The following is a 14,000-nucleotide window of genomic DNA, read 5'->3' as shown; positions in this document are numbered from 1 at the left end:
TTGTGTTTTTAGTAGAGACAGGGTTTCACCATGTTAGCCAGGATAATCTCCATCTCCTGACTTTGTGATCCGCCCGCCTTGGCCTCCCAAAGTGCTGGGATTACAGGCATGAGCCACCGCGCCTGGCCTAGGAGTTCAATTAAGTTTTAGTGTTAATAAGCAAGGGTAGAGTGGTTTTTAAAAATTTTTAATTTTTGATAGTTTTCTGAATTTTAGAACTGTGATTAGGAACTTGGTGTACCCAATGTCCTAGAATGAAAAACAGTAGTCCTTTGCTGTGGTCCTCCACAGTCTAAAGCATTGTTGTTGGAATGGGCAGACTCTTCCCCGTAGGCAGCCGCATGTGTCTTCTGAGAGTTGCTTTCATGTTTTCAAATAATATGTTCATACTGTTTCTTGACTTACAAACATTAGCTATTATCTGTTGACTTCCTTTTTTATCCAACCTTCCCTCTTCCCATCCTCCCAGTTTGGTTATCTCAGTGTTGCTTATATCATCGTAATGTTTACGCTGTTGTCCATGTTGAAATTTGTACTGTTCATTTTAAAGCCAAATTATTACATTTTCTTTCTTCTATAGTTTTTGTTGTTGTTAGTATTGCTTTATATTTTCACTTGCATAATTTTTATTATTCATATCGTTAGTTCTTTTTAGGTATCCATGATTGTACGTGTCACTCCATCTTTGCTGTTGAGCTACCATGCCTGCCCCAAGATACAGGTTTTCTTATGTTAGGTATTGATATTGTATTTTAGCATTTATTTGTAGTACGTAATGACATAAATGACTGATTCTCTCCATGTATGTTCATGTGTCTTGATATACTGGTGACTCCCAATATGCATTTGTGAACATGTCTTTGGTTTCTTTCTTTTTTTTTTTTTTTTGAGATGGAGTCTTGCTCTTGTTGCCCAGGCTGGAGTGCAATGGTGCATTCTCCGCTTACTGCAACCTCTGCCTCCCGGGTGCAAGTGATTCTTCTGCCTCAGCCTCCGGAGTAGCTGGGATTACAGGCCGCCACTACCACGCTCAGCTAATTTTTGTATTTTTAGTAGCGACTGGGTTTCACCACATTGGCCAGGCTGGTCTCAAACTCCTGACCTTGTGATCTGCCCGCCTTGGCCTCCCAAAGTGTTGGGATTACATGTGTGAGCCACCGCCTGGCCTATGTCTTTGGTTTCTTAAAGGCATGTGAAGCTCAGTCTGTCCACGTTGAGCTTACCTCCTTCCCCTGCTGCTTTTCTGTGCATCTCTGTCATGTGAGTACACAGCCAGAAACCATGGGACAGTTTAGATCCCTCACTAGGTTATGTTAGTCCTGCTTTTCAAATGACCTCACTTCTCCCTCCATATCCACTGCCTTAAGTCTGGCTTTGATCATTCAGTGCTGATATCTAGAATTGATCTCCTCACTCCTTTTACTGCTTTTTCTCTTTCTGTTTCTGCTAGCTGCTGTGCATGGACTTCTCATTTTTTACATGAAATTTACTCCCTATAAAAACAGGCTTAGCTTCAAGTTGTTGATTCTAACAATGCCAGTCAGGATGTTAAGATACAATTTACAGCAGGGAGGAGCAGGGTGCTGCTGGAGAGTCTGGCACCCTGCAAACAAGGGTACAGGGAGGCATGTGAACTCTTCCTGGGGTGGCCGTTCCTCTGAGACGCTGCAGCTGGCATTTGTCTTCTCCTAGCTCCCCGCATTATTTGTCCAAAGCATTGTTGTTGGAATGGGCAGAATCTTCATTTATGTTGATCTCTGGAAAGAGCATAGAACAGTTTGACTGTGAAGCCATACTGGTTGTCTTCAGCATTGGCCTTTCCTACCACTCTCCTTTTAGGAAGGGGATGTCAACCTTGCTTCCTCTCAGAGTCAAGCTGCTTATGTATTGCACATAAATGTTAGAAAGGATTCACGGTCCCAGTTGTATAAATCTGTGTTTGACTGAGGCATAGGAGGTCAGAAAATAGTTCTGGAAAAACAAAGCAAACCTGCAGGTTTTTGTAATGCAGTGAGAGAAATCACTGCAAATGCCTGGGAAAGCCTGCCGGCAGATGTGCTGATGTTAAGAGCACCTATGTTTCACTCTTGTCACCCAGGCTGGATTGCAATGGTATGATCTCGACTCACTGCAACCTCTGCCTCCCGAGTTAAGCAATTCTTCTGCCTCAGTCTCCCAAGCAGCTGGGATTATAGGCACCCACTACCACACCTGGCTAATTTTTGTATTTTTAGTAGAGATGGGGTTTTGCCATGTTGGCTAGGCTAGTCAAGAACTCCTGACCACAGGTGATCCACCCGCCTCGGCCTCCCAAGTGCTGGGATTACAGGCGTGAGCCATCGCACCCAGCCTGGACACAGTCTTATTTGATCTTCACAGAAACCCTGTGAACTGAGTGGACATGATTACCCTTCCCTTTTACAGATGAGGAGACCAAACAGCTTAGAAATGCATCAGTTTGCCCAACATCCACAATTAGAGCCAGGATTTGAACTTAGGTTTGTGATTGCTGACTTTGTACTCTTTCTATTGCCTTCTCAAAACTGGAAGGGTGAGTGAGATAGGGCAACAGTAGCCATCTCCTACTTAGGAGGCCTACTTAGCATAATTTTTTAAAGGTTCATCCATATTGTGGCATGTGCCAGTACTTTATTTCTTCTTATTGCTGAATATGATTCTGTTGAATGGGTATAGCTTATTTGATTTATCCATTCATCATATGATGGACATTTAGGTTGTTTCCACCTTTTGGCTATTATGAATAATGTGATACATTCATGGACAAGTTTTCGTGTGAGGAAATGTTTGCATTTCTCTTGGATGTGTATACCCTAGGAGTGAAGTTGTTGGGTCATACGATATTTAACATTTTGAGAAAGGGCCAGACTATTTTTCAAAACTGCTACATAGATCCCCACTAGCAGTATATGAGGGTTTCAATTTCACAACATCCTTGCCAACACTTAACTGTTTGTCTTTAATTATGAACATAATTAAAGTAATATCTGATAGTTTTGATTTGTATTTCCATGATGGCTAATGATGTTGATTAACCCATTTTTCATTGGTTTGTCTTTATTATTATTATTATTTTGGTGGAGATGGGGCCTCGGTATGTTTCATACACTGGTTTTGAACTCCTGGCCTGAAGCAGTTCTCCTACCTCAGCCTCCCAAAATGCTGAGATTATAGACGTGAACTACTTGCACCTGGCTTTGCCCTTATGTTATTGAGTCGTAAGAGAGTTCTTTATGTATTCTAGATACAAGTCCCTTATTACATATATGATTTGTAAACTTTTTCTTCTATTCTGTCATTTGTCTTTTACACTTTTTTTTTTTTTTTAAATAGAGGTTGAGTCTTGCTGTATTGCCCAGGCCATTCTTGAGTTCCTGGCCTCAAGATATTCTCTTGCCTTGGCCTCCCAAAGTTCTGGGATTATAGGTGTGAACCACTATGGCTGGCTGTTTTTTCCCTTTCTCAGTGGTGTCTTTTGAAGCACAAAAGTTTTTATTTTGATGATGTGTAGTTTGTCTATTTTTTTCTTTGTGTGAGGAAGAGATCCAAATTTCTTTTGCATGTGGCTATCCAGTTGTCCCAGCACCATTTGTTGAAAACAGTACTCTTTCCCTAAGGAGTGATCTTGGCACCCTTCTTGAAAATCAGCTGACTATAGATACGTGGGTTTATTTCTGAACTCTAAATTCTATTCCATTGATATATCTATTCTTATTCCAGTACCACACAGTCTTAATTACTGTTCCTTTGTCGTAAGTTTTGCAGTCTGGAAATGTGAGCTCTCCAACTTTGTTCTTCTTTTTCGAGATTGTTTTGGCAGATCTGAGTCCCTTGAATTTTATATAAATTTTCAAATCAGCTTGCCAAATTTCTGTAAAGAAGTCAGCTCAGTTTTTGATAGAGATTGCTTTGACTCTCTGTATCAACTTGGGAAGAATTGCCATTTTAACAATATTAAGTATTTTGATCCATGAACATGGGGATCCATTTCTAGTTTCCTCAACAACCAGCTTTGGCAGTATCTCTTCTAGATGTGGATGTTCATGTTAGGTGTGCTGTATTTTGCAAGTTAGCATTAGTCAAATTGAAGCCCTCATGCCTGGATTGTCAGGCATAGTGCTGAGGTTTAACTGTTACTCTTATGTAAAGATTAATTTAGTTGATATAAAAGATGTCTGGAAATTATGCAAAGAAAATAATGTGAGTAATATATGATTATACTCTTCATGTAAATCTTCACATAAAAAATGGTATGGCCTGTTTTATGGTTTGTTTATAAACTCATTTTTATCCTAAATATGTCTGGCATAGGAGAGAGATTGTTTCAGGCAAACTTGTAAGTCTGTTGCCTTGTGGTGGTGGTACATATCAGAAGCCTAACTTTAGTGGTAGTGAGGAGGGATGTCCTTCAAAACCGCAAAAATTGTGAGACCCTCTCGCATCTGTGTTTCCGTGCCATAAATAGCCCTTCTCAGGCTTGTCATGGGCATGTACCAATGATGTAATAATGATGATTATATGAGAAGCACCACAGGTAGCTACTGGCATGATAGGTATAGGGCTCTGGGTATGGTCAGTTTGACTAAGTATTCCAAGAGGCCCCATGGAGTTTGTCATCTGTAACAGAGGACTTTAGTGCATTAGTGATGAAAAAACTGCTTACCACTGCCTATTGTGATCTCTCAGGGAGTACAAGGCAGCTCCGCAGTAAGTGCCTCTTGTCTTGTGTGATGTGCTTGAATACAAACATTCAGACTGTTTCTTTGGCACAGTAGTGCTCCATCTTCCTCATCAAAGGCTTGAAATAGAGTAGATGGTGTGTGATATCTGGACACTAACATCACCTATTCTTTTTTCCTTTTTTTGTTGTTATTATCAATGATCACTCACCTGCTTACTGTAAAACTAGACTTTATAAACAGATTATTGTTTTAGCTAATTTTCTTCTATGTGTTGATCCCTCCCAGTTTTTGTTCCTTTTTGTTGTTCATTGATTCTAGAGTTGTGTGAAGGAAGCCATTTTGTGAGTCTTGGTGCCCCTCTGCTTGCTTAGGGACACTACCAAGAGTTGGCACCAGTCTTACAAACGCCTGTGTTTGATCCAGAGTAGAGTTTTGGGAGAGGTAGAGTAAGTGACTGCTTATCAAATGTGACCTTGGGGTTGTCAGGCCCTGTTGTTTACCCTGCATTTTCCTACTGCCTCACTTGTCCCCACCCCCTATCCCACCACATGGTTAATAAATGAAAATCTCCAAATTCAAGATTCATTCTTTTGGTTGAAGGCTTCTATTTTCTGTTAAAATTTGAACAAAATGAAACATTTTACTACATTAAATCGTCTGGATAATTTACATTTAACTGGTTTTGTATACAGAGTTGGATAGATCTCAGTTGGTAAGTGGGGAGAGAGAACAACACACAAGTCAATTATTAGACATTTTGGGGGATGCGTAAGAGAAAACCAGAAAAAGGGCAGAGGTACCTGGAATCACTGAAGACATCTTATGCATACACTGTTATTTTACCTAAAGGCAGCCTTTCTCATGGTTCTCAGGAATGTCATGGTGACCCTTCATATTCTCTAGGAAACCCTTTATAGCAGTATTTGGCAAACTACAGTCTTGTGGGCCAAATCTAGCCTGCTGCCTATTTTTGTAAATAAAGTTTTATTGGTACATAACTACTCTCATTCATTTACACTCTCTCTCTCTCTTTTTTTTTTTTTTTTTTGAGACGGAGTCTTGCTCTGTTGCCCAGGCTGGAGTACAGTGGTGCGATCGCGGCTCACTGCGAGCTCTGCCTCCTGGGTTTGTGCCATTCTCCTGCCTCAGCCTCCTGAGTAGCTGGGACTACAGGCGCCTGCCACCATGCTAGGCTAATTTTTTGTATTTTTAGTAGAGACGGGGTTTCACCGTGGTAGCCAGGATGGTCTCGATCTCCTGACCTTGTGATTCGCCTGCCTCGGTCGCCCAAAGTGCTGGGATTACAGGCATGAGCCACTGCACTTGGCCCATTTACACACTCTCTATGGGTGCTTTCATGCCACAGTGGCAGAGTTAATTAGCTGGAACAGACTTGGACCACAGTGCCTAAAATATGTATCTTGCGCTTTATAGGAATTGTTTGCCAACAGCTCATGTAAAGTCTATACTTTTGGAAGGTTAAGTATGGATCATAGATATCTTGAATTTAATTTGGACTTCCTAACCTCTGATCTCACCATTATGTGGACCCACAGGCAGTGGTTTTAAGGAAAGATCACTGCTTATTTCAGGACAAATGCTTGGTCGTGATAAAAAAAGTTTAACTTCAAAAATATTCTTAAAATAAATGGTGTCACTGCTTTGTTTTAAACCCAAGTAGCCAATGGAAGATTAATCTCTGATTATATGTGTACATGATCCACCTGCCTCTTTCAGGTGGTGCCATCTTATTATGAGAAATGTTAGAATTTTCCCCTTAGACATTCATCTTCTATTGTTTTTGAAGACCAAACATTTATGTCACCATAACTTATTTAAATATACATATGAATATAAATATAAAATGGTAAGCTCACTCTTGGAAATTTAAAGTGTTGTAGCTGAGTTATGTTTATTCTCTCTTCATTTTCTCTCAGCTTGAAATCCATGGCCCAAAATGACTCTACCAGTGGAGACTCTCTTCTGTGAAGACAACGACCAGATAGGAGGTTGGGATGAGCATGCCACTGCATCAGATCTCTGTCATTCCATCCCAGGATGCCACCTCTGCTAGAGTCTACAGAAGTAAGACCAAAGAAAAGGAGAGGGAAGAACAGGTACTGGGAGAATATCTTTTTTAGTTTCATTACTTTTATTAAATTTTTATTAAAGATGACCTAGAACAATGCTTAAACTCTAAAGGTCAGGTTTTCTCTGTTAATATACTGATAAGCACACAAATAGTTGTACTCAGAAGGAATTGTCTTTTTGTAGATTTCTAGGTTTTCAGATTTTGGTGTAAACTGTTATGCTTATAAATGGTTATAAATGACTTACCTTCATCGGTTAAATCTGCCTGATTATTTTTGATTAATCACTGTGACTAAGTTCTTTGGATTCTCAGAACATGATGCTGCTAGTTCCCTATTCATTGTAGTGTGAAATTTGGACACCAGATGGCTGGAATTTCTTAATGTGTGTCTTAGTCTGCCCTAGTGGCTGTAACAAAATGCCATAGCCTGGGTGGTTTAAATAACAAGCATTTATTTCTCAGAGTTCTGGAGGCTGGAAGTCTGAGATTAGGGTGCCAGCATGGTTGGATTCTGGTGAGGTCTTACTTCCTGACTTATAAACAGCTGCCTTCTTGCTGTGTCCTCACATGGCATGGAGAGAGGAAGGAAGCAAGCTGTCATGTGGCTGTTCATACAGGAGAACTGATCCCATGGAGAGGGTTCCACCCCTAGGACCTAATTGTCTCCTCCAGGCCCCACCTCCAAATACCATTACATTACGGATTAGAGTTCCAGCATAAAAATTTTGTGGGAAACATAAACATTTAGTCCATAGGTCCATAGCAGTGTGTATAAGAGGAAGCTATGCAAACTTGTTTGGAATAGAAAAAGGAAAATGTCCAACGGTGAGGCCAGGAAGGGAGATTCTTTCTGATATACACCCTCACTGCAGGTTTACTGTAGGTGGATATTTAATAAAGCCTTATTGAATTTATCTATTTGATGGGATTTTTAAGGTCTAAATAAATAGCATTAATCAATTATTTGTAGAATGGGGATTTTGATTGGTATTGGGAAGAAAGAGAAACTATTCTGTCTCACCTTAGTGTGGGGATATTTTGAACACCCAGTGGCAGCCTGACAATTCAGGGTGTCATGGAGTCCAGATGAGGTGGCAGAAGTGGAAGAGCAGTTGAACCAGGAACTTACAGGACCTCATGAGAGCTTCAGCAGCAGTGGCACAGGATGAAAATAGTGGTTGTGTTTCTAGGGTCTCAAATGTGGTATCAGGATTGATTTGAAAGGTAAATTTTTGTCCAGTGGAGCCTATTTGTATTTATGCAGCTTTTCCTGGCACAGGTTCAACCCAAAATCTTTTGCTATGATTTCTGATCCTCCTGTGCTTGGGAGATATTATTCCTTCTGAATCCCGTAAGAAGAGCGAGCCCTTGCATTTTACTTAGACGCAAATAATCCACTTGTTTGCTTAGTCTAATCTGTTAACACACCCTCGCTGAAGCCCATAACTGTAATCTTCTACAGAGGGTTGATGACTTTTATACAGTTGTCAATACAGTTGATGAATGACTGAACGAATGAATGAATGAATATGAATTAAGTTTCAGTGATATGGGATCATGTCACTGTGGAGATGATCTATTATTATTATTATTATTATTTTGAGATGGAGTCTTGCTCTGTCCCCCAGGCTGGAGTGCAGTGGCACGATCTCGGCTCACTGCAAGCTCCACCTCCTGGGTTCACGCCATTCTCTTGCCTCAGCCTCCTGAGTAGCTGGGACTACAGGCACCTGCCACCACGCCCGGCTAATTTTTTGTATTTTTAGTAGAGACGGGGTTTCACCGTGTTAGCCAGGATGGTCTTGGTCTCCTGACCTCGTGATCCGCCTACCTCAGCCTCCCAAAGTGCTGGGATTACAGGCGTGAGCCACTGCGCCTGGCGAGATGATCTATTATTTCAAATACAGTATGAGAACCTTACAATAGTATACTTTCATTTCTTTCCTTCTGGCCTTTCCATTATTGTCTTTTAATAAATTTTAAACCCTAGAATATATTTTTAAAGAAATACTTTAAATAATTTTCTTTTAAATAATAGTAGATTCATGTACTCAGGTAATTACCATTTCTGGTGTATTTCCATATAACATTTTTCTTTTGTCTAAAGGACTTTAGCATTTCTTACAATGTGAGTTGGCTGACAGTGACTTCTTTCAGCTTTATTTAAAAAATATTTTTTATTTGTTGCTTGCATTCTGAAGTTGTGTTTGTGGATCAGTCGGTTTACAGTTTTCGTAGAATTTGGAGCTTTTTGGCTATTCTTCAGATACTTTTTTATCCCGGCCCGCGGGATCGTCGAAGCAGGCCCTGGAGGAGGGAGTGGGAATTTGGGGGACGAGAGACACGAGAAATGGAGACAAGACAGTGCTCTGATCAAGTCTCGTTTAATGGCGGTAATGCAGTGCCTTATATACACTTGGAGGGGAAGGGGTTGGGCCAGAGGCGGAGATGATCTCATCGCGGAGGGTGTGGCTAGGTAGGTATTGGTTTCTCTGGTCGGACGTCATGTTGCGCCTGCGCTGTCAGTTGGTAATTTTCCCCAGCGCAGGATGGGGCCTGCGCTACAAAGTAACAATTTTCGCGGGGCGGGGCGGGGGGGGGGGGGGTGGGAACAGGTGAAGAAAAAACAGGAAGAGCGCCATCTTTTATGAGGTATTGATACAAAAGAGAAACAACAAATCTAGGGAGGAGGTAGAAGGTGGAAAGGAATAGAGCTCAGGCGTTTTTTAATCGTCAGTTATTATTTGCTATGGCCGGGGCGCGCAGCTCCGGACACTTTTTCTGTCCCCTCATTATTTGGGGACTCCATTATACACATTGACTGGCTTAAAGTTGTCCACTGCTGCACTTTTAATTTTTTAAGGTTATTTTTTTTCCTGCATTTTATTTTGGATATTCCAATTACTTTGTTTATAATTTCATTAATATTTTCTTTTTCCATATCTACTCTGCCAGTAATTCCATCTTTTGTATTTTTCATCTCAGACATGTTTTTATCACTAGACATTTGGCTTGGATCTTTTTTATATCTTCCATGTCTCTATTCAACTTTTTTAGTATATGAAATAACAGCTATAATGACAGTTTTAGTGCTCTTTTCTGTCATTGCTGGCATATGTGACTATTCTGAGTTTGCTTTTCTCCCTCACTTGATAACTTCAGTTTTATTTTCATTTTTGTTATTATTTTTTGGCTTATTTTTGAGTACAGATCTTGCTCTGTTGTCCAGAGTAGCATGCAGTGGCATGATCACAGCACACCGCAGCCACAAACTCCTGGTCTCTAATGATTCTCCTGCCTCAACATCCCAAGTAGCTGGGACTATAGACCAGCTATATGTATATGGCCTGGATAAGTTTTTCTTTCATTTTGTAGATTCCGGGTCTTGCTATTGCACAGGCTGGTCTCAAACTCCTGGGCTTAAGCAGTCCTCCCATCTTGGCCTCCCAAATTGCTGGGACTGCAAGTGTGAGCCACTGCACCTGGCCCAGTTTCGTTTTTAAGTAAAAATTTACTTTAGACTAGTTTTAGATTTATAGAAAAATTGTTAAGCTAGGATGGAGTATTTTCATATACCCAACACCCAGTTTCTCATATTGTTGTTATTTATAGATTTAGTACAAGTGCAGTGTTGTTACACAGATACATTGCATAGTGGTAAATATCACCTTAATAGTGTACATAAACACCCATGAGGTAATTTCTCATCCCTCACCCACTCCCATCCTCCCACCTTTCTGAGTCTCCAGTGTTATTATTTCACTCTGTATGCCCCTGTGTACACATTTTTCAGCTCCCACCTGTAAGTGAGAATATGAGCTATTTGACTTGCTCTTTCTGAGTTATTTCACTTAAGATAGTTACCTCCAGTTCTATCCATGTTGCTGCAAAAAACATGAATTCTTTTTTTTTTTTTTTTTTTATATAGCTGAGTAGTATTCCATGGTGTGGATTACTTATCCAGTCATCCGTTGATGGACACTTAGATTGATTTTATATTTTTGCTACTGTGAGTAGTCATGCAATAAATATTTGAGTGCAGGTATCTTTTTGATATAATGATTTCTTTCCCTTTGGATAGATCGCCAGTAGTGAGATCACTGGATCAAGTGGTATTTCTATTAGTTCTTTGAGATGTCTCCATATTTTTTTTCCATAGAAGCTGTACTCGTTTACACTCCCAACAACAGTCTATGAACATTCCCTTTTATCTGCATCCTTGCCAACATCTGTTATTGATTTTTTTGACACTTGAATGATAGCCATTCTGACTGGTGTGAAATGGTATTTCATTGCTTTTATTTGCATTTCCCTGGTTATTAGTGATGTTCAACTTTTTAAATGTTTCTTGGCCATTTGTATGTCATCTTTTGCAAAATATGTGTTCATGCCCTTTGCCCATTTTTTAATAAGGTTATTTTTTTCTTGTTGAGTTGAGTTCCTTATAGAGTCTACAGATTAGCCTTTTGTAAGATACATAGTTTACACATATTTTCTCCTGTTCTGTAGATTGTCTGTTTTCTCTATTGATTACTTATTTGCTGTGTAGAAGCTTTTTATTTTAATTAAGTCCCATTTGTCTGTCTGCATTTTTGTAGCTTTCTTTTTGAGGTCCTAGGCATGAATTCTTTGTCTTAGACCAATGTCCAGAAGAGTTTTTCGTGGGTTTTCTTCTAGAATCTTTATAGTTTCAGGTCTTTCAGGTCTTTATACTTTCAGGTTTTTAATCCATCTTGAGTTGATTTTTGTTTATGGTGAGAGATACGGCAACGATGTTAGTATTTTTATAGGAATTGCATTGAATCTGCAAATTTCTTTGGGTAGTATGGTCATTTTAATGATACTGATTCTTCTAACTCATGATCATGTTTGTGTCATATGCGATTTCTTTTATCAATGTTTTGTAGTTTTTCTTGTAAAGATTTTTCACATCCTTGGTTGAGACTATTCCTGGGTATTTTATTATTTTTTGGTAGCTATTGTAAATGGGATTGACTTCTTGGTTTGGTTCTTGATTTGGTTCTCAGCTCGATTATATTATTGTTGTATAGAAATGCTACTGATTCCTCCTCTCAACAAAAAATACAAAAATTAGCTGGGTATGGTGGCACGTGCCTCTAGTCCCAGTAACTTGGGATGGTGAGGTGGGAGGATCACGAGCCCAGGAGGTCGAGGCTGCAGTGAGCTGTGACCGCGCCACTGCACTCCAGCCTGGGTAGCAGAGTGAGACCCTGTTTCAAATACAAACAAACAAACCTCAACTAAACAAAAGAAATACTACTGATTTTTGTAGGTCGATTTTGTATCCTGAAACTCTACGGAATTAATCAAATTTAGGAGTGTTTTGGAGGAGTCTTAGGGCTTTCCAGGTATAAAATGATACCATCAGCAAACAGAGATAGTTTAACTTCCTCTTTTACAATTTAGATGTCTTTTCTTTCTTTCTTTCTCTTGCCTTACTGCTCTGGCCCGATAGGACTTTTAGTACTGTGTTGAATAAGAGTGGCCAGAGTGGAGATCCTTGTCTTGTTCCATTTCTCAAGCGGAATGCTTTCAACCTTTCCCCATTCAGTATGATGTTGGCTGTGGGATTCTTGTATATGGGTTTTATTATTTTGAGGTATGTTCTTACTACACCAAGTTGTTGAGTGATTTTTATCATGAAAGGATGCTGAATTTTATCAAATGCTTTTTCTGTGTCTATCGAGATAATAGTATGGTTTTTGTTTTTAATCCTGTTTATGTGGCAGATCACATTTATTGATTTTTGTGTGTTAAACCATACTTGTATCCCTGGAATATAACCCACTTGATTGTGGTGTACTATCTTTTTTGATGTGCTGTTGGATTTGGTTTGCTAGTATTTTCTTGAGCGTTTTTGCGTCTGTTTTCATTAGGGGTATTGATTGATTCTGTTTCTGTTTTTGTGTGTCCTTGCTTGGATTTGATGTTATGGTGATACTGGCTTCATAGAATGAGTTAGAGAGGATTTTCTTCAATTTGGGGGAACAGTGTCAATAGGATTGGTACCTGTTCTTCTGCTCCTGGTAGAATTTGGCTGTGAATTCATCGGCTCCTGGGGATTTTTGTTGTTGGGAGATTTTAAAAAAATTTTTTATTACTGGTTAAGTCTTCTTACCGGTTATTGGTCTCGTCAGGTTTTCCTTTTCTTCTCGGTTCATTCTTGAGAGGATGTGTGTCTTTAGGAATTTACCCATTTCATCTAGGTTTTCTAGTTCGCGAGTGTAGAGATGTTCATAGTAGACTCTGATAATCTTTTGTATTTTTGTGGTATCATTTGTAATGTCTTTTTCATTTCTGATTGTGCTTATTTGAATTGTCTTTCTTCTTGGTTAGTGTAGCTAGTAGTCTGTCAATTTTGTTTATCTTTTCAGTGAAGCAACTTTTTGTTTCTTTGTCTTTTGGGTTTTTATGAACTGAATTTCACTTAGTTCTGCTCTTCATCATTTCTTTTCTTCTGCTAGCTTTGGTTTGGTTTGTTCTTGTTTTTCTAGTTCCTTGAGGTGCTATGTCAGGTTAGCTTGTGGTCTGTTTTTTTCATTTAGGCATTTAACACTATAAACTTTTCTTTTTTTTCTTTTTTTTTTTTTTTTTTTTGAGACGGAGTCTCGCTGTGTCTCCCAGGCTGGAGTGCAGTGGCGTGATCTCCTCACTGCAAGCTCCGCCTCCCGGGTTCACGCCGTTCTCCCGCCTCAGCCTCCCAAGTAGCTGAGACTACAGGCGCCCGCCACCACGCCCGGCTAGTTTTTTGTATTTTTAGTAGAGACGGGGTTTCACCATGTTAGCCAGGATAGTCTCGATCTCCTGACCTCGTGATCCACCCGCCTCGGCCTCCCAAAGTGCTGGGATTACAGGCTTGAGCCACCGCGCCCGGCCAACTTTTCTTTCTTCAATCTGTTTACAGTCAACACTATCAGCTTTTGCTGTATTCCAGAGGTTTTGGTATGTTGTGTCTATACTTTTATTTGTTTAAAAAATTTTTAAACTTCCATCTTAATTTCATCACTGACCCAAAAACCATCCAGGAGCAGGTTAATTTCCATGTATTTGTATAGATTTGAGAGTCCTTCTTGGAATTGACTTTAGGTTTTTTTCACTGTAGTCTGAGAAGCCACTTGAAATGATTTCAGTTTTTTAAAAATTTATTGAGACTTGCTTCATTCCTTAAGATGAGGTCTGTCTTGGAG

At 39.7% G+C, this 14,000-nt stretch overlaps 1 protein-coding gene across 4 annotated transcripts in view; it reads left to right on the top strand.

Annotated features, from left to right (window-relative positions):
- MARCH8 (membrane associated ring-CH-type finger 8) overlaps nucleotides 1–14,000 on the top strand; it is a 144,655-nt gene that overhangs the window by 51,202 nt on the left and 79,453 nt on the right. For 2 of the 4 annotated variants that reach the window (XM_025397906.1, XM_025397903.1), the window contains exons 1-2: nucleotides 4,542–4,725; nucleotides 6,638–6,817. In XM_025397906.1, the coding sequence (XP_025253691.1) occupies nucleotides 6,716–6,817 (102 nt within the window). In that variant the 5' untranslated portion in view covers nucleotides 4,542–4,725; nucleotides 6,638–6,715. Of the gene's footprint in view, nucleotides 1–4,541; nucleotides 4,726–6,637; nucleotides 6,818–14,000 lie in introns of those variants that run through there. The other 2 variants (XM_025397907.1, XM_025397905.1) reach the window with 1 other exon arrangement.

This window comes from Theropithecus gelada, chromosome 9 (assembly GCF_003255815.1).
Source record: "Theropithecus gelada isolate Dixy chromosome 9, Tgel_1.0, whole genome shotgun sequence".
Lineage (NCBI taxonomy): Eukaryota > Metazoa > Chordata > Mammalia > Primates > Cercopithecidae > Theropithecus > Theropithecus gelada.
This window is presented reverse-complemented; position numbering and strand designations above follow the sequence as displayed.